We start from the raw sequence: 23,689 nt of genomic DNA on the forward strand, positions 1-23,689 counted from the left end.
AATTGCTGAGTGCCAGATTAACAAATTATTTCAGTTTCAAAGTTACATTAACATTTAATAAGCACAGCATATTTATTAATTAGATGTGGCGAATAATTATTATTATTTGGAGGATAATGATGCTTCTTTAACCGACAAGTAAAACATGGGATTATTGCAAACTCGGACTAACAATCACGAGCCTAAATCTGCAATTGTGCTTTTCGCTATGCTTGCGAATTTTACCTTGAATTCCATTTAGTAAAGCTACCTTAATGTGTGTGAAATCAGGCCTCGAGTGTGGTAAGAACTGCCATCAACGACGTGAGGGCAGCATGAAATTTCTTCTGTCTCCGATCTCTCGACCGACACTACTTAGAATCGTGCACCCCTGTTCCGCCCTCAGATTGTTCTTTCTTCGAAAGAATCGTGTGCAGTTATACCAAGAAGAAAAAGCAAACTTTATGAATTCATGAAAGTGTAGTAAATTTGCATTCAGCCAAAAAAGGTATTCAGTATTAGATCGAAGATAAGTTTTAGTGGAATAAGTTAAATAGCTAATGCCGATCGTTGTCGTCTTAGTGCACCTCAATTTTGCAAATCACAAGGGGCACTCTAGGTGTACCATTTACAAGACTCGAGGAGAGCAAAGAGAAAGGATCGACAATGGATTCAATGCATAAACTATCCCGGATTTCAGCGGTTTTACAAATAAAGCGAATTTCAAATAGCTATGTCGATATTTGGCTCAAGCGATTTAGGGAAACCGCGCAAAACCTTGGTCTGAACGGCTGGACAGAGATTTGAAGCGCCGTCCACCCGACTGCGTGCCCCTTCTCTTAACTGTTGTGCCAACTCTCTCGAGGGTACATAGACAAATCCTTTAACAACACCATTATAAATTTTACTGCCTTCACTGTAGCGCACAGAATATACCTCATTTTATTGTTGCTACAGCACGTTCTCAGGCATACTAACATGATTATTCTGATGAGTTGTCCCAGTTTTGGTTGAATCCTTTCTGTAAACGGTGTGAACTGTCACTGACAAAATGCATGTGATGCTTATCTCTCCATCATTCCGGTCTCTTCAAAGGTTGCCAAAAAGACAACAACTAAGTTTTGTAGTGTAGTTGCAACACTTAACTCTTTTTGAAGTCTTAATTTATCTCTCTCTTAATGAAATCTAATCGTGGCAATTAAATGCGCTTACAGGAGCCGCAGTAATGTTTACTTTGAGCGTAATCCTAATTATGAAGAGTTTGCTAGCCATACGTTCAAATGTTTAATAATTCTATAATTCACTAAATTTACGTACTGAAACATTTATAGCACATAGCGACATAAACCGAAAAGTGTGCTCAAATGTATGACGAGCTGTCTATAAAGTGTGACATCTTATTTCATTACATCCGTAAGTAAACGTTGTCCTGTAAAATATTTAGTGATTAATTGCTTGCTTATTGGTGTGTTAGTGTTCGCTTATGCTCTACTGCAGATTGTTGCTAATTCAAGTGTTGCTGGGATTGAGCTGACTTTAACTCACCAACTTAACTGACTATATTTTTTCCTTTCTTCTGATTCCCATTTTTAAATTTTATTACTTAACTAATATTTATACTTCGTTTACTATTTCTCATTACTTTTCTTTTTTTCGTATATCCTTAATCAAACTAGTAACTAAGTAGTCTGCCTAGTTCATTTTGTCGTTCGAAAATATCTATGTTTTCAGTCAAATGCATGTCAAATATTTGCTGACCTTCGCTGCACTTTGCCACAAACTGTTCCTCTATAGCTCAATAACAGAAAGAGCAGATACGATACGGCTTTCAATTGCTATGTAAGAGTAATTATAGACATCACTACGATTTGTCACCCTGAATATTTACGGGTGTAGGTGTGATCACGTTGCTTCACTGGCTAAACAGTTAGCGGAGTACCTCTCGTAACCAGATTCGTGGCGGTCCACCAGACTCAAAGTAGGTGAGCGTTCAAGTCCACACTAAATTCGGTTCCATTCACCTTACAAGCATCGTAATTATTTTTTATGTGCAATAACAGGTATTATTATTACTGGTTCTGTAGGCAAACAACCAGTTTTCAAATACCCTGTTCTTCAGTGTGGAAATCAGCGGGACTAATTTTCATATACCTGTTCCATTGCCAACGCGGGAAACCCGTGAAGATTAGGTCAAAGAAGAAGTATAGGCAAAACAAGAAATGTGGCAATATCCTCCGCAGTGATTACCAGAAATAGCAGCGCATGTTGCGCAGTCATTCCTATGCATAGTTCAGTCCGTTCATTCATGAGGTCGATACAGGGAATGTCTCGCCGTAGCCAGCGAGGCACACACCTTATACTCCAAGAGAACAAATGCAATGTGCGCGGTCTAGGGCGCCTTGCCACGGCTCACGCGGCTGCCCCCGGCCGAGGTTAGAGTCGTCCCTCGGGCATGTGTGTGCGTGTGTTGTCCTTAGCGTAAGTTTGTTTAAGTTAGATTAACTAGTGTGTAAGCCTAGGGACCGATGACCTCAGCAGTTTGGTCCCATGGGAACTAACCACAAACTTAAAAAAAAATAGAGAGAAAAACCAAAAGCAATCTAAGGAATCCTTACAAGTTTACCGCTCACGACGTAAACACCGAGATGCCGCAGGACGCTGTTTCCCACCACCGACGAAACTCAAGCAATTCTTACAGCCAGTATCGAAGGCCTCATTTAGGCAAAAACGTCTGCTCTCTACAATTGCGAGCCACCCGAGGGATAGTAAACGCTTTGTGACAATTGACATTTGACCACTGAGACGACCGCAAATACGCTTCCTTCACTTTTTTTGATAATTTGGCCATAACGCTTGAATTCTATCTGGCTTTAAATTAACTTCCCTTTCTTTATTCTATATAAGCACTTTTCCTGTAGTGCCATTGCATTTGTAACAGAAACAAAGAGTTGATAAAATCGGAAGTTTGACCAAGGACGTGGGTGCAGTGCAGTTATATTGATGTCAATTTCCTTGCAGAAAAATATGTATTTAATAATAATTTTACTTACTATGTAAGTTGTTAATAGCGTTTCATCTTGTCAGTGTAGGTGTACACAAGAGCAGGCGCGAGGGCTAGCCATCAGCTTGTGGTTCAGTTCTTAGTTTCTCAGCCAATGACGTCACGTACAACACAATAGAACTGATGCGAGGGTGGCATTGTTGATTTCGGTAGTTCGCAATTTTTGCTGCATGTTTTGAGTGGTTATCATTTTAGTTGATCTGTGACATTCGTGATGCTGTACAGGTCATGATTTGAGAAATACGTCGTCGTTTTTACGATGAGACCAGTTTGAGATAAGATTTGTCTGGAAGAGAAAGAATTCAGTCGTGATTGCAATAAAAGTGGATTTATTAGTTCATCATTTGCGACGTGTTTCGCCTGTATTGAAAGTCATCTCAGACAACCGAACCATTGGTAAATAATCGTCTCATGAAATGAGGAGTCAAACGCATAAAATTACGCCCAGGAAAGGTGTACCTTGTGAAGGTCTGCAGTAATGGAGTAACATACCACAAGCCAATAATGGCAATAAAAGAGAACTCTTTTATGGTAAGATTATTACTGGTTCTGTCAACAGCATAATAAAATCATCATATGGAGACGACGCCCCTTAAACACAAAACATGGCCTGTTTGCATCTGTCACATACGCGCAACCTTTCGTGTTAGCACTGGCTTGGCTAGTTTTCGTAAGGTCAGACCAGTGCGAGCGCGTAAAGTGCCACTTAATGGCCTTGGTGGATGGTCCCAGAAAATAAACTTGTAACCGGTACTGTTAATTTCTTTTCCGGTTTCTGCTTATTGTTGTTGTTTACATGTTTACCATACCCGTGGAGATGATACCATAAAAAAAGGAGCAACAGAGTTTGATGCAGGGCATTTATTTATAGTTTATTAAACTTTGTACATATGGAACAAGTAGACGAAAATGAAGAGTTTTTTAAGGAACAAAATAGAACAAGAAGTTACCAGACTAGATATAATGAGGGACATCGTCATCCTGGTCAGGAATCCAAGCCTCTTCGCGGTTCAGCAAGTTCTTCATAACAGCGTGAACCAACTCGCTTGGCGGAGGAAAGGATTTCGTACAACGTTCACGAAGAGAGTCCGCCGCATTTTCTTGAAGAATATAAGGTTCCGGGACCTTACTTCCCACACCTTTCTTCGCCTAGTACGCATTCGTATTTCTCGCATTTTCTTTTTTTATCCTTTCTCCTTCGGAGATACCGAAAATCGTCTACTTCTTCAAAAGTCTCTTGTCAAAGTATAATATTTAGCCACCCTGCTAGTCAACGTAGTAGGAATAGTCTATCTATTTCAATATATCATTCCTACGTCTCTCAGCACACAAACTTTCTCAACCAGGTGAGTATTTAAGTCCGCAGATGTTCCAAGAAGCATTTCGCTATCACACACCTGCTTGATATTATATTTCATACAAAATGTTTGGTAATGCTGTGTCTTTAGTTGCTTCAAGCCGAGTTTGTTTTCGAGGCCAGTGTCCAGAGGAACGATGGAACCATGATCAATCCCACGGCAAAAACAAAGTTCTTGAATGCCGAGAAACAGCCGTTGAAGCGTATCAGATGACGATTTTCGTCGAACTATTAGATGAAACTCTATCTGCAAGTGGGACTTGGCAACTTAAAACATTTCGTATTGCAACACAACAAAAATCTATCAATAATAAGTTAATACCAAGGTTCAATGCGTATACTTACCCTTTCTTCTCTGAACGTTGAATATTTGGTAGTTTATACGATGTTTTGTATATGAACTTCTTTGTCTCAGAGCTTCCAATTCCTATTATCGAAACGAAAACAAATAATTTTATCCATTGCTGCCAGTGATGCTTCCGTGACTGTATTATTTTCGTAAAGTAAAAAAGCAAACTGCGTTCAGTCACAAATCGTTATTTTTATTTCTTCTGGCGAAACATTTCGAGCTCAGGACTACAAGTATTCGCATACGGCGTCGAGTGGCTAAGACATGCAATCATTTTATTTTTGCTGGTTATACGTGTGTTTCCACGAATACAAATTCGAAATAGCTAACTCTGAGTTTTCAACAATTGCGTCAGTAGTTACGCAAGGCTTTGGCAAAGTGACAGAAAAACAATCTCACAAAGTATCGAATACACAGGTTAGTGGAGAGACGTTACTCTATTTTCCAAATATATGGTTCACGTTAATTGCATCTGTGTGTCAGCAGGAACACATCCATAATTTTTATTTTGTGTGTTTAAAATGTTTGTAAGGTTACGGAAAAGTGGCATAGATTTACTTTCAGTTTTTCAGTCAGTAGTTCTAGATTATTTTATTGGGAATGCAGACACATTTCGAATTTTTTCGTGAGACATTCATTTCGACAGACTTGAAGTCCGTGCAGCACCATGAGTTCTGTTTTTACGTCAATAAATATACGAAAGGTTTCGCACTGTGCTTCACCTGTCGTAGGCTGCCATACGTTTATAATACTGTTTTTTGTGAAATCCCCTCTCACTTTTCCGTGCGTAATATGTAAAAACGTTGGGAATACGTGCGTGTGTATATACTTTAAAATACGCATGCGGTCTCAGCGTCTTCTGCGGTATCCATACTACCATGTGAAATCGGACGATTCAAGCCTCTAATATTTATGAGAGCCACGCATGAAACCCAGTAATATAAACATTTACCGAGCTAGGCCGCGCAGAGGTTAGATCTCGCGTTTGGGAGGATTACGGTTCAAATCCGTGTCCGACCATCCTGATTTAGGTTCTCCGTGATCCCCCAAATCGCTCTTTGCAAAGGCCGGGATACTTCCTTTGCAAGGGCACGGCCGATTTCCGTCCCCATCCTTGAAACAGTGCGAGCCTGTGCTCTGTCTCTAATGAGGTAGTTATCGACGGTACGTTAAACCCTAATTTTCCTTCCTTCCTTTCTTTAATAACGTCTCACTGTTTTCGGTTTGTTGATGTCTGGATTTGGTGGTCAACCTGTTGCCCCGTACAGGCCTCGCATCCGGTGTAAGCAGTCCCGGAAGGTTTTCCTCCGTTTCTGGTGTACAATTTGCCATTTACAGCTCTCCGTTAGTTCTTCAGCCACCGTCTCCGCGTCTGCCACGCTGCCCATCGTTTTCAACCAACGACCTGCAAAATAATAGAAAAAAGTCAAATTACCTTTATAGCATCGTGTATTTTGCGCTATGACTCATGCAAGGAAAAAAAAAGAAGCCACGACAAATCTTGAGAGGGTCTGGGGAAACGAAGAGTACGGGTAAGGATATACGCCTGTGGCGGAGGCGACGTGTGGGCGGCAATGTCGATGAGAGTCGTAAATAAGGCGAAAATGCGGAGAAGCCCGGCCGGGTGCGGACATCTCGGCCCTGCTGCTGATGAATATTTGCTCCCCGCGCAACTCTTGGCAAGTCTTAATTAAAAGCAGGCGGCCCTGAGGGGGAGCGTCTTCCCTTTCCTCCCCTCCCCTCCCTTCCCCACTCCTTCCCTTCGCCAAACTTTTTTTCCTTGCAAATTTATGGAGCGGCCCGGCTGTCCCGTCCCGACCCGGAGTTGCCGTATTAACATTGCCTCCCGGAAGTGAGAATCACGCAGCCAATACAGTGGGCTGTTACCAAAGTGTTGGGCACACTTCGTCGTATTTTCTTTCTTAACTCAACATCGTCGGCCCTATCGCGAACTGTGCTGGACATTACGACACGGTTAAAGAAATTCAGTTTTTTGCAGGATGTCCTTTGACAGTGAAAGTAACGCGGATTAAGTTTCTTCTTCCACCGTTTTCTTTTTGAACAGAGCAAGTTACATAAACTAATTTAATTTATTTATTTCATTTTATTCAGTGCCATACAATATTTATTTATTTTGTTTAGATATTTATTGGTAAGATCAGATTAGGGCCTTGAAATGGTACAAATGGCTCTAAGCACTAATGGACTTAACATCTGAGGTCATCAGTCCCCTAGTCTTAGAACTACTTAAAACTAACTAACCTAAGGACATCACACACATCCATGCCCGAAACAGGATTCGAACCTGCGAACATAGCAGTAGCGCGGTTCCGGACTCAAGCGCCTAGAACCACTCAGCCGCAGCGGCCGGCGATTAGGGTCTTCAGTCCTACTTTAACTCAGATCAGAATTATACGGTATTCTTTTTTTTTACACCACAGCATACTCTGTAACCTCCCAACAGAATACTATTCCGTAACCTTGCAATAATAACGTGACTAACCTCCCAATAAAAAATGTGACTCATGTATAATCTTTCAATAATTAACTGACTGTGAATCTAAACTGGTAAATTTGGACGTAAGCAGTGCTGCGTCATGGTCCTGAAAGATCATTCTGAATATTTTGAAAATTCTTACCTCAAATAAGTCGCCGGATAACGCGTATATATCTGCTCCTATAAGAAATTTTTCTGGCACAGCCGAGTGTAATGCTGGCCGCTAGATTTCTCATGTATAAAAAGAAACAACTGATTTTTCTTTACGATAATCGGGATGACCATGGATTGCAGAAATTAGTAAATTCTTTAAATTCAGATGAATGATTGTCAAAAGTTAATTTTATAAGAAAGATTATTATTAAAAGATTTTTTAAAAACATTTACATGGGACTTGATTAAGAACGGTACAAATTTAGTTCTAAAAAATTAGATATGCGCGCGGCTGCTTTTACCTTATGCTACATCGCTCAGGCAAGACCGGCCCAACCGCCCGACTGCGAACTACTGCTTACTGCTACTGACACTGCTCTTACTGCAGCCAACACTGCTCTCTGGTCTGAGATTCTCTTATAGCTTACATATCGCAAGCAGCGCATGAGCAATCCATCGAAATTATATCTGCTCGAGTGCGCTAGCAATAAATTCCTTAGTCATGGACCTCGTACAACTTACATTGAAGTGACAGAAGTTATGCGATGGCGATATGCACATACACGGTTGACGGTAGTATCACGTACACCAGACATAAGAGAGCAGTGCATTGGCGGAGCTGTTATCTGTACTCGGGTGATACATTTGAAAAGATGACAGGCGTGATTACGGCCGCACGACGTGAACTGACAGGCAATGAACGCTGAATATTAGGTGGAGCTAGACGCTTGGAACTTTGCATTTCGAAAATAGTTAGGATATTCGATATTCCGAGATCGACAAAGTCAACAATGTGCCGAGAATACCAAATCTCAGGCGTTACCTCTCACCATGGACAACGGAGTGGTCGACCGCCTTCACTTAACGACTGAGAGCAGCGGCGTTTGCGGATAAATGACAGTGCTAACAGACAAGCTGAAATCACTGTGGGACGTACGACGAATGTAACAGTTAGGACAGGGTGGCGAAATGTAGTGTTAATGGGATATGGCAGCAGACGACCGAAGCGAGTGCCTTTACTAACAGCACGACATCGCCCGCAGTGCCTCTCCTGGACTGTAACCGTATCGGTTGGATTCTAGACGACTGTAAAACCGTGGATTGGTCAGATGAGTCCCACTTTCAGTAGGTAAGAACTGATGGTAAGGTTCGGGTGTGGCGTAGACCCCACGAAGCCATGGGCCCAAGTTGTCAACAAGGCACTGTGAAAGCTGGTAGTGGCTCCATAATGCTGTGGCCTGTATTTATACGGAATGGACCGGATCCTCTAGTACAACTGAATGGATGAATGACTGGAAATGTTTACGTTTGGTTTTGGCTCCATAATGGTGTGGGCTGTGTTTACATGGAATGGCCTGGTTTCTCTAGTACAACGGAACCTATCAATGATTGGAAATGTTTAAAGTCCGCTACTTGGAGGCCATTTGCAGCCATTCATCGACTTCATGTTCCCAAACACGATGGAATTTTTATGGATGACAAGGCGCCAATGCGATTGATTTTAAGAACATTCTGTACAGTTAGAGCGAATGATCGCCCGACGTGAATCCCACTGAACATACACCAGAGGTAATCGAGAGGTCAGCTCGTGCCCAAAATCCTACACCGGCAACACTTCCGCAATTATGGACGGCTGTATAGGTAGCAAGGCTTAGTATTTTTGCAGGGCTTTCCAACGACTTGTCGCGTCCGTGCCACGTCGAGCTGCTACGCTGCGCCGAGCAAAAGGAAGTCCGACACGATGTTAGGAGCGATCCCGTGACTTAAGTCACCTCAGTGTAAATAACATCATTAATGGTAAAATGCTCATCTCTTCAGCGGAGTGATCAGCGCGTTTGACCGCCGTACAAACGACCTGGGTTCAGTTCCCGTTACGACCAGGAATTTTTCCTTGATGGGAGGATTGGACTTTGTCCACTCAGCTTCGTGATGCCAACTGAGGAGCTACTTGAGTGACAAGCAGCGGCTCCAAAGTCCGGAAAGTCGGCAGAAAGGCCGAGAGAGTGGTACGCTGACACCACGACCCAGCGTGCCGCACTGGATGACGCCATTGGCAGAGGATGACACGGCGGTCGGTCAGCGTCGCGCGGTCCCTTTGGGTTTGATCACGCAGTTAGTTAGACATTTAATTAATCGTGATTGTTAACAATAACGGTACGAAAAGAAGCGAAAAGATGATTTTAAAGTCTTCTCACCCTTTCGCCTCTAGCCAGCCCTATAATAGAAATTTAATAGGTTTCATTTTCCATTTTGAAATAGTGTCGTTCAATTTAGAAAGGCATGCCGAAAAGTAATGCCTCAGAATTTTTAATGTGAAAGCTGTTAAAGCTTTTTAAACAAAACAAACTTTATTAATATTTTACATATTTATTGTTTTTCTCTACATATTTGCAGCGCTCTGCCGCTACAGTGCTTTAAATTATAGCGTTTTCCAAGGCTGTGCTGTGAGAGGTTAATTTTCAATAGACTAGCAAGAGACTTTGGGAAAAGACAAGCTCTAACAGCAGTGGAGAGTAACCATGTCGTTGAGTGAGAAAACAACGTTTCTAATTCGAAAACTTTGTCTACACGTGAAGCGTCCTCTCTTTCAGCTCGATAATGCCAGATCACACACTAGTGCTGAGACACCTGCAACAATCCGACGCCTTGATTTCACCGTCATCGATTACCCTCCATACACTACTGACTTGGCCCCATCCAATTTTCATCCGCTTCCAAAACATAAAGAACACCTTCGAGGGCTTCACTTTGATAGTAACGGAGCGGCGCAAGCAGAGATGTGTTTGCCTCCGTCAACAAATCACTGGTGGTATCAATAAGCCTGTCTCTCGTTGTGAGAAATGTGTCGTCGTTACGGTGGCTATGTTGAGAAATAAATATGTAGACTTGAAGAATGAGGATGTAGAATGTTAATTTCGTTTGTTTTATTTCAAAAATTTGAAGAGTTTTCACATAAAAAATTCGAAGGCCTCTTTCCGACACACACTCGTACGTTTGCTGCAGTCTTTCTCTGAAATTACAAAAGTTAAGGTTTTTGCAAACGTGAAAAATTTTTCCTTGGTACAATATGGTCATGTACCTAGGAGCAAATATTCTATTCAAATTTAAGTATCTTGAAATCGAAAAAATCTTGTCAATACTATATTTAATACTCTTTGTGTTACATTAAAATACTCTACTACATACTAATAATCAATAAGTGAAATCGAATTAAGAAGAAGTATTATGAAAAACTGGTTGAAAATTGAAAACACTTTGAAGCAGAAGCTATTTCTATTTTCAAGGAAAGGAAAATTATTATGACGTTAAAGAAACTCAATCTATTTGTATACATCACATGTTCCATAGTAAAGGATAATTCGTTCAATAGTACAAGATGGTGCAGGACCGACGGAGTACGAGTTAACAGTTCATACGTTATCTAACTAGTTTAAAAAATATGCAGAGTTTTACTGAGCATAGAACACTGTAACTGAAGAATTTACAATATCTTCCAAAAAGAATTAGTATGTTATACGTCACTTAAATGCAAAGAACTCGCAATATTTACAATCGCTGCTCAAAACGTTACCTCATGTCTCAGGAAAAAAGTAGAAAATTCCAGAAACTGCTTATGGTGGTTTCTAGTGCGCATTCCTTCCTGTGATTCTAAAATCAGTCTAACGCAAGGTGTAACAGAAGTACATAGTCCTTTTCTTTCTTGAAGCCGATCACAGGATTGTACTCGGGTCATTCAGTCTGAAGCACTATGCATTAAATTTCGTCATTCTTTCCCATAAATTAGATCATTTTGTGTTTTACTGGAAGTCGTGTACAAACACTTTGATCTGTGTGATTACTTCAATTCTCGACTTACGCCCCACGTGTATCTTGGAAGTCAAATGGCTCATATTCTGTGCTTAATTGATTTGAAGTCAATATAACTCTTTTAACTGCATTTGTGGTTACTTATTTCTACTTTTTTAAGTTGTTTATTGTATATTTACGCGTGTTTCTGGTACAGCTTTTGTGTGAAGTGACCTTGTAGTCACATACTGAAATTATTGCAAATGTTGAAGTAATTTGGGTTTTATATAATTTTCCCAGATTTACATTGATAAATTCACTGTTCTCTACACGCAAAATTTCAGGTGTTTTGGCCTCTATTGCTGAATGCAGAATTGCTGCGGCAGATTTTCTGTGGTGTGCATTAATATTCTAGCATAGCGCATTGCATTGATGTGCTCAGTATTCCTAATAGTTCTTGTTGGTTCAGTTCTTTCGAATCACGTCAGTATTCAAATAACTTTCAGAAGTATTATCAGTAATTAGTCAACCCAAATCTAAGTCCAGTGATTACAAACAGGGGCCAAACCCTCATTGCATAGTGTTCAAACAGAAGTTCGTCAGTAATACACTATTGTAATTTTCAAACGGTCTTCCGAGTAAGTTTCGACAACGATCGATGTTCAGTTGTACAGACTATGCCTACCTGTTGTTAGTTGCGCGCCATTTGGTTAGTGTGAGCTAATAAGTCACTTTCTTATTAGTTTTCAAAATCAGTTTGCGTTACGAAATTGTTTATTGGTTCATGAATTTATGTACAACTATCCATAGTTTTACAGATACTACTTGTACTTGCCGACTCTTAATAAAGTAGCCCACTTGGCACTTGAGCGACCCTTGTGGACAGCAGTTGCGTGAACCAGGAGCAGTGTTGCTACATAAACCATGTTAGCGGCACATGTCTGTTCGGTAGTAGTCATTTCTGTGTTGTCTCTATGCGATGCTTCTGAGGCGAAATGGCACTGTGGAAGAATACGGTGCCTCACAGCACGTGACAGTACAGATCTTATGAGTGCTAACGGCCGTCTCTGGCGGGGAGCGTGATACTATCTACGTAAGTAGGCTGATTAGGTTTTTATGTTGGTAACGCCACGTAGCGCTTTGTATGAAAATCAGTCTGTGGCTGGATGGACTCATTGTTGGAATATTCGCTTGTGTAGTGTTGGGCAGTTGGATGTGAACAGCGCGAAGCGTTGAGCAGTTGGAGGTGAGCCGCCAGCAGTGGTGGATGTGGAGAGAGAGATGCCAGAGTTTTGAGAGGTTGCTATGAGCGGACGATCTGGTCGTGTGTCCGCCAGAAAAAGGAAATTTGTAAAGGTGGAGATCATGAATTAATATATATATGATGGCTTTTGAACAGTATTAAGGTAAATACATTGTTTTTTCTCTATCAAAATCTTTCATTTGCTAACTATGCCTGTCAGTCAGTTAGTGCCTCCAGTAGTTAGAATCTTTTATTTAACTGGCAGTAGTGGCGCTCGCTGTATTGCAGTAGTCAGACTAACGAAGATTTTTGTGAGGTAAGTGATTCATAAAAGGTATTGGTTATTGTTAATCAGGGCATGGTTTTTTGTAGGGATTATTGAAAGTCAGATTGCGTTGTGCTAAAAATATTATATGTCAGTTTAGTGATGATCAGAATAAGTAAAGAGAAAAGTGTTTGAGTACGTTGAGTTTTGCTCAGCTGTTTGAAAATCAAATAACGTAGAAGTTTACCAACACAGTCATTCATAATTTTTCTAAGGGATCATTTCAACTATAGTGTCGGAAAAAAAGTTAGTACACCTCGAAAGAAGGCGTCTGTTTTGATCCGATGACGGCATTTGCCAGCTGGGGGATAGTAAATGTACTGATAATCGTTTCAACGTCTTATACCAGTAAATAGCGTAGTGGCATCGCTACCAGAACGCCATCTGTGTTTACCTCTTAATAGGGAATGCTCACAGCTAGAAGGCGCATTGTGGTGTAAAGGTGTGAAGCAAGCAAGCAACTGTGCAATGGAGATACACCAGTGCTTCTTACAGCCAAATGAGCTAATTTGAGAAGGGTCGACTGTGGCCTTCCGAGTGGCGGGACGGTCCTTTCGGAGAATTCCCACACAAGATGGACGTGCTGCTTCATTTGTGCAGCGATGCTGGTATCAGCAGTCAACTGAACATTCTCTCATCCATAGACGAAGTTCTGGAAGCCCAAGCAGCGCAGACGTCCGCCAGGACCGTCTTATTGTAAGGGCATACAGCTACCACAGCACAGGTAAGAGGTCTTCTGAGCCCAGACGTGTCAACACGAACTGTTGCGAACCGCTTGTTAGCAGTGGGACTACAGGTACATTTCTAGCCCGTCTTCCACTCACGCCAAGCATCGACGTGCACGGCTTGACTGATACCGTCAAAGGCTGACTTGGGAGATGGAATGGAACGACGTGGTCTTCAGCTATCAAAGCAGATTCTGCCAGCACACAAGTGACGGTCGTTTGCGCGTACGACGCCGACCTGGTCAACGCTGTAACGTAGATCGCATTCATCAAAGACGCACTGGCCCAACCACAGACCTTATGGTATGCGGGGCGATAAATCTCATACACCTTTGGTGTTTCTGGAGGGGACGCTAATCAGCGCTAGGAACGTGCAGAATGTTGTAATGCTCGTTCTTTTGCTGTTACTGCAACAAGAAAGTGATGTGTTGTTCCAACAGGATAATGCTCGGCCAAATGACTCTGAGCACTATGGGACTTAACATCTGAGGTTATCAGTCCCCTAGAACTTAGAACTACTTAAATCTAACTAAGCTAAGGACAGCACATACATCCTTGCCCGCGGCAGGCTTCGAACCTGCGACCGTAGCGGTCGCCCGGTTCCAGACTGTAGCGCCTAGAACCGCTCGGCCACATCGGCCGGCAATGCTCGGCCACACTTGCGGTCTGCAAGTGGTGCAGCAACTTCCCTGACCAGTTAGTCCACGAACCCACGCGAATTGTAAATGGTTGCGAAAACACACTTGACCTCTCAGCCACAAACAATCTAGAGCTAATAGAGAGCATTATGACTGATACAGGGATTAGTGATCACAAGGTCGTTGTAGCTAGGCTCAATACCGTTTCTTCCAAATCCACCAGAAACAAACGCAAAATAATTTTATTCAAAAAAGTGGATAAAGGGTCACTAGAAGCCTTCCTAAGAGACAATCTCCACTCCTTCCGAACTGACTATGCAAATGTAGACGAGATGTGGCTCAAATTCAAAGATACAGTAGCAACAGCAATTGAGAGATTGACACCTCATAAATTGGTAAGAGGTGGAACTGATCCCCCATGGTACACAAAACAGGTCCGAACGCTGTTGCAGAGGCAACGGAAAAAGCATGCGAAGTTCAGAAGAACGCGAAATCCCGAAGATTGGCTAAAATTTACAGACGCGCGAAATTTGGCACGGACTTCAATGCGAGATGCCTTTAATAGATTCCACAACGAAGCATTGTCTCGAAATTTGGTAGAAAATCCGAAGAAATTCTGGTCGTATGTAAAGTACTCAAGCGGCAAGACGCAGTCAATACCTTCGCTCCGCAGTGCCGATGGTACTGTTACCGACGACTGTGCCGCTAAAGCGGAGTTATTGTACACAGTTTTCCGAAATTCCTTCACCAGGGAAGACGAATGGAATATTCCAGCATTTGAAACACGAACAGCTGCTAGCATGAGTTTCTTAGAAGTAGATACCTTAGGGGTTGCGAAGCAACTCAAATCGCTTGATACGGGCAAGTCTTCAGGTCCAGATTAGGTTCCTTTCAGATTACGCTGATACAATAGCTCCCTACTTAGCAATCATATACAACCGCTCGCTCACCGATAGATCTGTACCTACAGGTCGCACCAGTGTTTAAGAAGGGTAGTAGGAGTAATCCATCGAACTACAGACCTATATCATTGACGTCGGTTTGCAGTAGGGTTTTGGAGCATATACTGTATTCAAACATTATGAATCACCTCGAAGGGAACGATCTATTGATACGTAATCAGCATGGTTTCAGAAAACAACGTTCTTGTGCACGAAGTAATGTCCGCTATCACAGGGGATCTCAAGTTGATTCCGTATTTCTAGATTTCCGGAAAGCTTTTGACACCGTTCCTCACAAGCGACATCTAATCAAGCTGCGGGCCTATGGGGTATCGTCTCAGTTGTGCGACTGGATTCGTGGTTTCCTGTCAGGAAGGTCGCAGTTCGTAGTAATAGACGGCAAATCATCGAGTAAAACTGAAGTGATATCAGTTGTTCTCCAGGGAAGCGTCCTGGGACCTCTGCTGTTCCTGATCTATATAAATGACCTGGGTGACAATCTGAGCAGTTCTCTTAGGTTGTTCACAGATGATGCTGTAATTTACCGTCTAGTAAGGTCATCCGAAGACCAGTATCAGTTGCAAAGCGAATTAGAAAAGATCGCTGTATGGTGTGGCAGGTGGCAGTTGACGCTAAATAACGAAAAGTGTGAGGTGATCCACATGAGTTCCAAAAGAAATCCGCTGGAATTCGATTACTCGATAAATAGTACAATTCTCAAGGCTGTCAATTCAACTAAGTACCTGGGTGTTAAAATTACGAACAACTTCAGTTGGAAAGACCACATAGATCATATTGTGGGGAAGGCGGGCCAAAGGTTGCGTTTCATTGGCAGGACACTTAGAAGATGCAACAAGTCCACTAAAGAGACAGCTTACACTACACTCGTCCGTCCTCTGTTAGAATATTGCTGCACGGTGTGGGATCCTTACCAGGTGGGATTGACGGAGGACATCGAAAGGGTGCAAAAAAGGGCAGCTCGTTTTGTGTTATCACGTAATAGGGGAGAGAGTGTGGCAGATATGATACGCGAGTTGGGATGGAAGTAATTAAAGCAAAGACGTTTTTCGTCGCGGCGTGATCTATTTACGAAATTTCAGTCACCAACTTTCTCTTCCGAATGCGAAAATATTTTGTTGAGCCCAACCTACATAGTTAGGAATGATCATCAAAATAAAATAAGAGAAATCAGAGCTCGAACAGAAAGGTTTAGGTGTTCGTTTTTCCCGCGCGCTGTTCGGGAGTGGAATGGTAGAGAGATAGTATGATTGTGGTTTGATGAACCCTCTGCCAAGCACTTAAATGTGAATTGCAGAGTAATCATTTAGATGTAGATGTAGATCTCATGACTTGTCTTCTATCGAGCATGTATGGGCTACGATGGGTCGAGAAGTGACTCGTCTGAATCGTCAACCAACAACTTTTACAGAACTGTGTGAACAAATCGATCAGGCAATGCCTTATGTATCCCAGCACAGTTTTCGCCCTCTGTAGAATCGGCTGGTTGCCAGAGTCAGCGTCTGCATTACCACTTGTGGAGGCTACACCACGCACTGAAATGGATGTTTCAGCATCTGTCGATACTTGGTTCTGTTGTGCTGATGATGATGATGAGGTCCCACACTCTGTTGGGGACGTTGCTGGAGACCCACACTGCCGAACTAGGCAAGGGCCTAGTTGTGGTGGTTTGCCATTGCCTTCCTCCGACCGTAATGGGATGAATGATGATGATGATGATGAAGACGACACATCAACACCCAGTCATCTCGAGGCAGGAAAAATCCCTGACCCTGCCGGGAATCGAGCCCGGGACCCTGTGCACTGGAAGCGAGAATGTTACCACAAGACCACGAGCTGCGGACTCTATTGTGCTATTGATCTCTAAATGTAATCATTTCGTGTACTCCATGAACCATGACCTCCATGAACCATGGACCTTGCCGTTGGTGGGGAGGCTTGCGTGCCTCAGCGATACAGATAGCCGTACCGTAGGTGCAACCACAACGGAGGGGTATCTGTTGAGAGGCCGGACAAACGTGTGGTTCCTGAAGAGGGGCAGCAGCCTTTTCAGTAGTTGCAAGGGCAACAGTCTGGATGATTGACTGATCTGGCCTTGTAACAATAACCAAAACGGCCTTGCTGTGCTGGTACTGCGAACGGCTGAAAGCAAGGGGAAACTACAGCCGTAATTTTTCCCGAGGGCATGCAGCTTTACTGTATGATTACATGATGATGGCGTCCTCTTGGGTAAAATATTCCGGAGGTAAAATAGTCCCCCATTCGGATCTCCGGGCGGGGACTACTCAAGAGGATGTCGTTATCAGGAGAAAGAAAACTGGCGTTCTACGGATCGGAGCGTGGAATGTCAGATCCCTTAATCGGGCAGGTAGGTTAGAAAATTTAAAAAGGGAAATGGATAGGTTGAAGTTAGATATAGTGGTAATTAGTGAAGTTCGGTGGCAGGAGGAACAAGACTTCTGGTCAGGTGACTACAGGGTTATAAACACAAAATCAAATAGGGGGAATGCAGGAGTAGGTTTCATAATGAATAGGAAAATAGGAATGCGGGTAAGCTACTACAAACAGCATAGTGAACGCATTATTGTGGCCAAGATAGATACGAAGCCCACACCTACTACAGTAGTACAAGTTTATATGCCAACTAGCTCTGCAGATGACGAAGAAATTGAAGAAATGTATGATGAAATAAAAGAAATTATTCAGATTGTGAAGGGAGACGAAAATTTAATAGTCATGGGTGACTGGAATTCGAGTGTAGGAAAAGGGAGAGAAGGAAACATAGTAGGTGAATATGGATTGGGGGACAGAAATGAAAGAGGAAGCCGCCTGGTAGAATTTTGCACAGAGCACAACATAATCATAACTAACACTTGGTTTAAGAATCATGAAAGAAGGTTGTACACATGGAAGAACCCTGGAGATACTAAAAGGTATCAGATAGATTATATAATGGTAAGACAGAGATTTAGGAACCAGGTTTTAAATTGTAAGACATTTCCAGGGGCAGATGTGGACTCTGACCACAATCTATTGGTTATGACCTGTAGATTAAAACTGAAGAAACTGCAAAAAGATGGGAATTTAAGGAGATGGGACCTGGATAAACTGAAAGAACCAGAGGTTGTACAGAGATTCAGGGAGAGCATAAGGGAGCAATTGACAGGAATGGGGGAAATAAATACAGTAGAAGAAGAATGGGTAGCTTTGAGGGACGAAGTAGTGAAGGCAGCAGAGGATCAAGTAGGTAAAAAGACGAGGGCTAGTAGAAATCCTTGGGTAACAGAAGAAATATTGAATTTAATTGATGAAAGGAGAAAATATAAAAATGCAGTAAGTGAAACAGGCAAAAAGGAATACAAACGTCTCAAAAATGAGATCGACAGGAAGTGCAAAATGGCTAAGCAGGAATGGCTAGAGGACAAATGTAAGGATGTAGAGGCCTATCTCACTAGGGGTAAGATAGATACCGCCTACAGGAAAATTAAAGAGACCTTTGGAGATAAGAGAACGACTGGTATGAATATCAAGAGCTCAGATGGAAACCCAGTTCGAAGCAAAGAAGGGAAAGCAGAAAGGTGGAAGGAGTATATAGAGGGTCTATACAAGGGCGATGTACTTGAGGACAATATTATGGAAATGGAAGAGGATGTAGATGAAGATGAAATGGGAGATACGATACTGCGTGAAGAGTTTGACAGAGCACTGAAAGACCTGAGTCGAAACAAGGCCCCCGGAGTAGACAATATTCCATTGGAACTACTGACAACCGTGGGAGAGCCAGTCCTGACAAAACTCTACCATCTGGTGAGCAAGATGTATGAAACAGGCGAAATACCCTCAGACTTCAAGAAGAATATAATAATTCCAATCCCAAAGAAAGCAGGTGTTGACAGATGTGAAAATTACCGAACTATCAGCTTAATAAGTCACAGCTGCAAAATATTAACACGAATTCTTTACAAACGAATGGAAAAACTGGTAGAAGCCAACCTCGGGGAAGATCAGTTTGGATTCCGTAGAAACACTGGAACACGTGAGGCAATACTGACCTTACGACTTATCTTAGAAGAAAGATTAAGGAAAGGCAAACCTACGTTTCTAGCATTTGTAGACTTAGAGAAAGCTTTTGACAATGTTGACTGGAATACTCTCTTTCAAATTCTGAAGGTGGCAGGGGTAAAATACAGGGAGCGAAAGACTATTTACAATTTGTACAGAAACCAGGTGGCAGTTATAAGAGTCGAGGGACATGAAAGGGAAGCAGTGGTTGGGAAGGGAGTAAGACAGGGTTGTAGCCTCTCCCCGATGTTGTTCAATCTGTATATTGAGCAAGCAGTAAAGGAAACAAAAGAAAAATTCGGAGTAGGTATTAAAATTCATGGAGAGGAAATAAAAACCTTGAGGTTCGCCGATGACATTGTAATTCTGTCAGAGACAGCAAAGGACTTGGAAGAGCAATTGAATGGAATGGACAGTGTCTTGAAAGGAGGATATAAGATGAACATCAACAAAAGCAAAACAAGGATAATGGAATGTAGTCTAATTAAGTCGGGTGATGCTGAGGGAATTACATTAGGAAATGAGGCACTTAAAGTAGTAAAGGAGTTTTGCTATTTGGGGAGCAAAATAACTGATGATGGTAGAAGTAGAGAGGATATAAAATGTAGGCTGGCAATGGCAAGGAAAGCGTTTCTGAAGAAGAGAAATTTGTTAACATCCAGTATTGATTTAAGTGTCAGGAAGTCATTTCTGAAAGTATTCGTATGGAGTGTAGCCATGTATGGAAGTGAAACATGGACGATAAATAGTTTGGACAAGAAGAGAATAGAAGCTTTCGAAATGTGGTGCTACAGAAGAATGCTGAAGATTAGATAGGTAGATCACATAACTAATGAGGAAGTATTGAATAGGATTGGGGAGAAGAGAAGTTTGTGGCACAACTTGACCAGAAGAAGGGATCGGTTGGTAGGACATGTTCTGAGGCATCAAGGGATCACCAATTTAGTATTGGAGGGCAGCGTGGAGGGTAAAAATCGTAGAGGGAGACCAAGAGATGAATACACTAAGCAGATTCAGAAGGATGTAGGTTGCAGTAGGTACTGGGAGATGAAAAAGCTTGCACAGGATAGAGTGGCATGGAGGGCTGCATCAAGCCAGTCTCAGGACTGAAGACCACAACAACAACAACATATGCACTGTCGCAACAATAAATCTTGAGTGAATTGGAAACCTCTAAAATGTTGTACAATTTTTTTTCCAGCACTGTGTTTCAGACGAGTTTAATAATTGTTAACTGCGCGTTTAAAAGCATGCAAGCTCTCGAGAATATACAACAAAGTTAAGATGTTAGTGGGTTCCTTTTCATCGACATATAGATTTCCTATGGGCCCTGCACGAAGCCGAGCGTTCGCGATGTATGGCGAGTAAAGCGACTACTGTGACGTCAGAAGTTGTTTATCGGGCCTGTATGTGTCGTGGACCCCGAAAAGTGAAACAGTGACGATAGCGCCCGTTTACAGTAGCGGTCTGAGGGAAAGTCTTCTACTCCTTGGCAGAAGATATGAACTCTAGGGATAGTACAATTCATGTACCTCTACCAGTACATTCATAAGCCGTCTTTCTTCGTTGTTAGGGTTTCATGCCTCAATCTATAAGAATGGAACCCTAACAGGATCGCTTAGTTGTCCGTCTGTCTCTCGTATTGTTATGAACCTTTTATCTCAGCAACGGGGCAACGGGTACACGTATCAATTTCAAATTTATGTCAGATATTAAGGACTACGGTCTCTTGGAGCTGTAAAAATTTTAAGTTGTAAGCTAATCCAATGATCAGATATGGCCATTTATGTCACATATTTTAATACACGAAAACTTACTCATCAAAATCTATAATTTGCTTCCCTTCGACGTAGAATCACGGAATTTGGCAAGAAGCAATGTTTCACAGTAAAAGTAAAGGAAAAAATCCGAAAACTGTTAATTTGTAATTATATCACACGAAAAAATCACTTTTTTGTAGTTTTTTATCTGTCTGTCTGTTTGTCTGTCCGTCTATTATGATCTTTCTTCTCTGTAACGGTTAGGCATTCCAATTTCAAATTTATGTCACACATTAAGGTCTATGTTCCCTTGGCAGTGTAAAAATTTTAAGCTCCTAATTCATGTGGTCTCAAGATTCATCCATTTATGTCACGTATTTTGAAACTCTCAAACTCACTCATCAAAACCTATAGGGGATTTTCCGCTAAGTAGATTAACAAATTCGTTAGGAAGCAAGGTTTCACAGTACAGGTAAACGAAAAAAATTCGAAAATCGTTAATTTGTAATAATGTCACACGAAAAAACTATTTTTTGTCATTTTCTACCCATCTGTCTATTTGTCCCTCTTTCAAAACAGCTTTTTCTTTGGAACAGATTGGCGTATCAGGTTCAAATTTGTCACCTACTAGGGGATATTGTCCCTTCACGGTGTAAAAAAAATTGAGCTTCTAAGTTAGTGAAGTCAAAAGGTTCAGTCACTTATGACACATTTTTCCATACTTGCAACCTGTTGCGTACTTCCCGTTGACCTAAAATCATGAAACTCGGCAGAATGTAAGGTTTCTCAGTACAAGTAAAGTAAAAAATCTGAAATTTGTTAAGCTGTAATAACATCACACAAAAAATATATTTATGCCATTTGAACATACAATGCACTCAGCATTCGCAAGCAGCGTAATAGACGGACATTACTGCATGCAAATACTCGTATAAAATGTAAGTTGTAGTCATGTTTTAGTAAGTAAATAATTTTTTTAAATCTTCTCTTTCTACTTATTCAAACTCAAGACTCCTGCTCGCTTCTTTTCGTACGTCCGGGGTGCTCCGAGGAACTACGGAGAGATTTTGATACAGTCTTGGAATTCCCGGGACCAGTATCTTAGCAGTATCGATATCGACAACAGGCAAAAATCGCCGAAATTCTCGATTCCCAGAATATGTATACACAATTACGTTTGTACGGAACCCTCAGTGCGCGAGTCCTACTAGTATTTGGCCAACGTTTTATTATGTTTTTGGTCAGTTTTTGCTCCCTTTCTGTGGTTGTGCCCTTGGCGAAGGCCAGTATCGCTGTGCTTTCGGCACGGCCCTGACGATTCGCCGAAAACAGCTTTTCGATATCTTGAACGGCTAACGACTGGGGTGAAAGTTATGGATGGTTCACCCTGTACACGTACGAGGGTCACTCCAAAAGAAATGCACACTATTTTTGTAAAAATACAGGTTTCATGCTGCATGTGTGAAAGTTTTACAGTGTGTAGATACATCCTTCCCGTTTGTCTTCAAGTTTGGTTCAACCTGTTGCCGTGAGTGGCGCCGTCACAGCATGTCTTCAAGGTGGCTGCTACACTTGACGTTCGTCAGAAGCTACGTGCTGTCATAGAATTCCAGTACTGTGAAAACGAGACAGTGGGAAACATCCACAAGAGGTTGAAAAAGGTGAATGGAGATGCTGCTGTCGATCACGGTACAGTTAGTCGGTGGGCAAGCAGGTTACGTGATGAAAGCGGGCACGGCAATATTGAGGATTGTCCTCGCAGCGGCAGGCCTCGTACTGGACACACTCCACACAATGTACAGAGAGTTAACTGGTGACTGCTGACAGACGCATCACAGTGAACGAATTGTCACGCTACGCTGGGATAGGGGAAGGAAGTGTTTGCAGAATACTGAAAGTGTTGGCGTTAAAAAAGGTTTGTGCCAGGTGGGTTCCCAGGACGTTGACAGTGGCTCAGAAAGAAAAAAGAAAAACGGTACGCAGCGAACTTTTGGAACAGTACGAGAATGATCAAGATGAATTTCTAGGAAGAATTGTGACAGGTGACGAAACGTGAATCCATCATTTTTCACCAGAGACGAAGAGGCAATCAATGCAGTGGCATCATGCAAATTTTCACCCAAGAAAAAAAATTCAAAACCACACCTTCTGCTGATAAAGTTATGACTACGGTGTTTTTCGATTCCGAAGGACTCTTACTTGTGGACATTATGCCTAGTGGAACCTCCATAGTCCGCAGCGGTAGCGTTCTCGCTTCCCGCGCCCGGGATCCCGGGTCCGATTCCCAGCGGGGTCAGGGATTTTCTCTGCCTCGTGATGACTGGGTGTTGTGTGATGTCCTTAGGTTAGTTAGGTTTAAGTAGATCTAAGTTCTAGGGGATTGATGACCATAGATGTTAAGTCCCATAGTGCTCAGAGCCATTTGAACCATTTTTTTGGAACCTCCATAAATTCTGATGCATATGTGACGACACTGAAGAAACTTCAAGCTCGACTGAGTCGTGTTCGACGACATCGGCAAAAGCAGGATGTTCTGCTGTTGCACGACAATGCACGGCCACATGTCAGTCAAAAAACCATGGATGCGATCAAAAACTCGGATGGACAACAGGGAAACACCCGCCTTGCAGTCCTGACCTCGCTCCATGTGACTTTCATCTCTTTGGGAAACTGAAAGACTCTCTTCGTGGAACAAGATTTGAAGATGATGACTCCCTTGTGGACGCTGCCAAACAGTGGATCCAACAGGTTGGTCCAGGACTTTACCGTGCAGGTATACAGGCGCTGGTTCTAAG

The 23,689-nt window shown here is 42.2% G+C and overlaps 1 protein-coding gene across 1 annotated transcript in view; it reads right to left on the reverse strand.

Annotated features, from left to right (window-relative positions):
- Window positions 1-3,902: 3,902 nt before the first annotated feature.
- Window positions 3,903-23,689, reverse strand: part of LOC124607022 — a 143,273-nt gene continuing 123,486 nt past the window's right edge. The window contains exon 4 of the mRNA XM_047139182.1: window positions 3,903-6,151. Within this exon, the coding sequence (XP_046995138.1) occupies window positions 6,140-6,151 (12 nt within the window). The 3' untranslated portion in view covers window positions 3,903-6,139. The remainder of the gene's footprint in view (window positions 6,152-23,689) is intronic.

Source organism: Schistocerca americana, chromosome 3 (assembly GCF_021461395.2).
Source record: "Schistocerca americana isolate TAMUIC-IGC-003095 chromosome 3, iqSchAmer2.1, whole genome shotgun sequence".
Classification (NCBI taxonomy): Eukaryota; Metazoa; Arthropoda; class Insecta; order Orthoptera; family Acrididae; genus Schistocerca; species Schistocerca americana.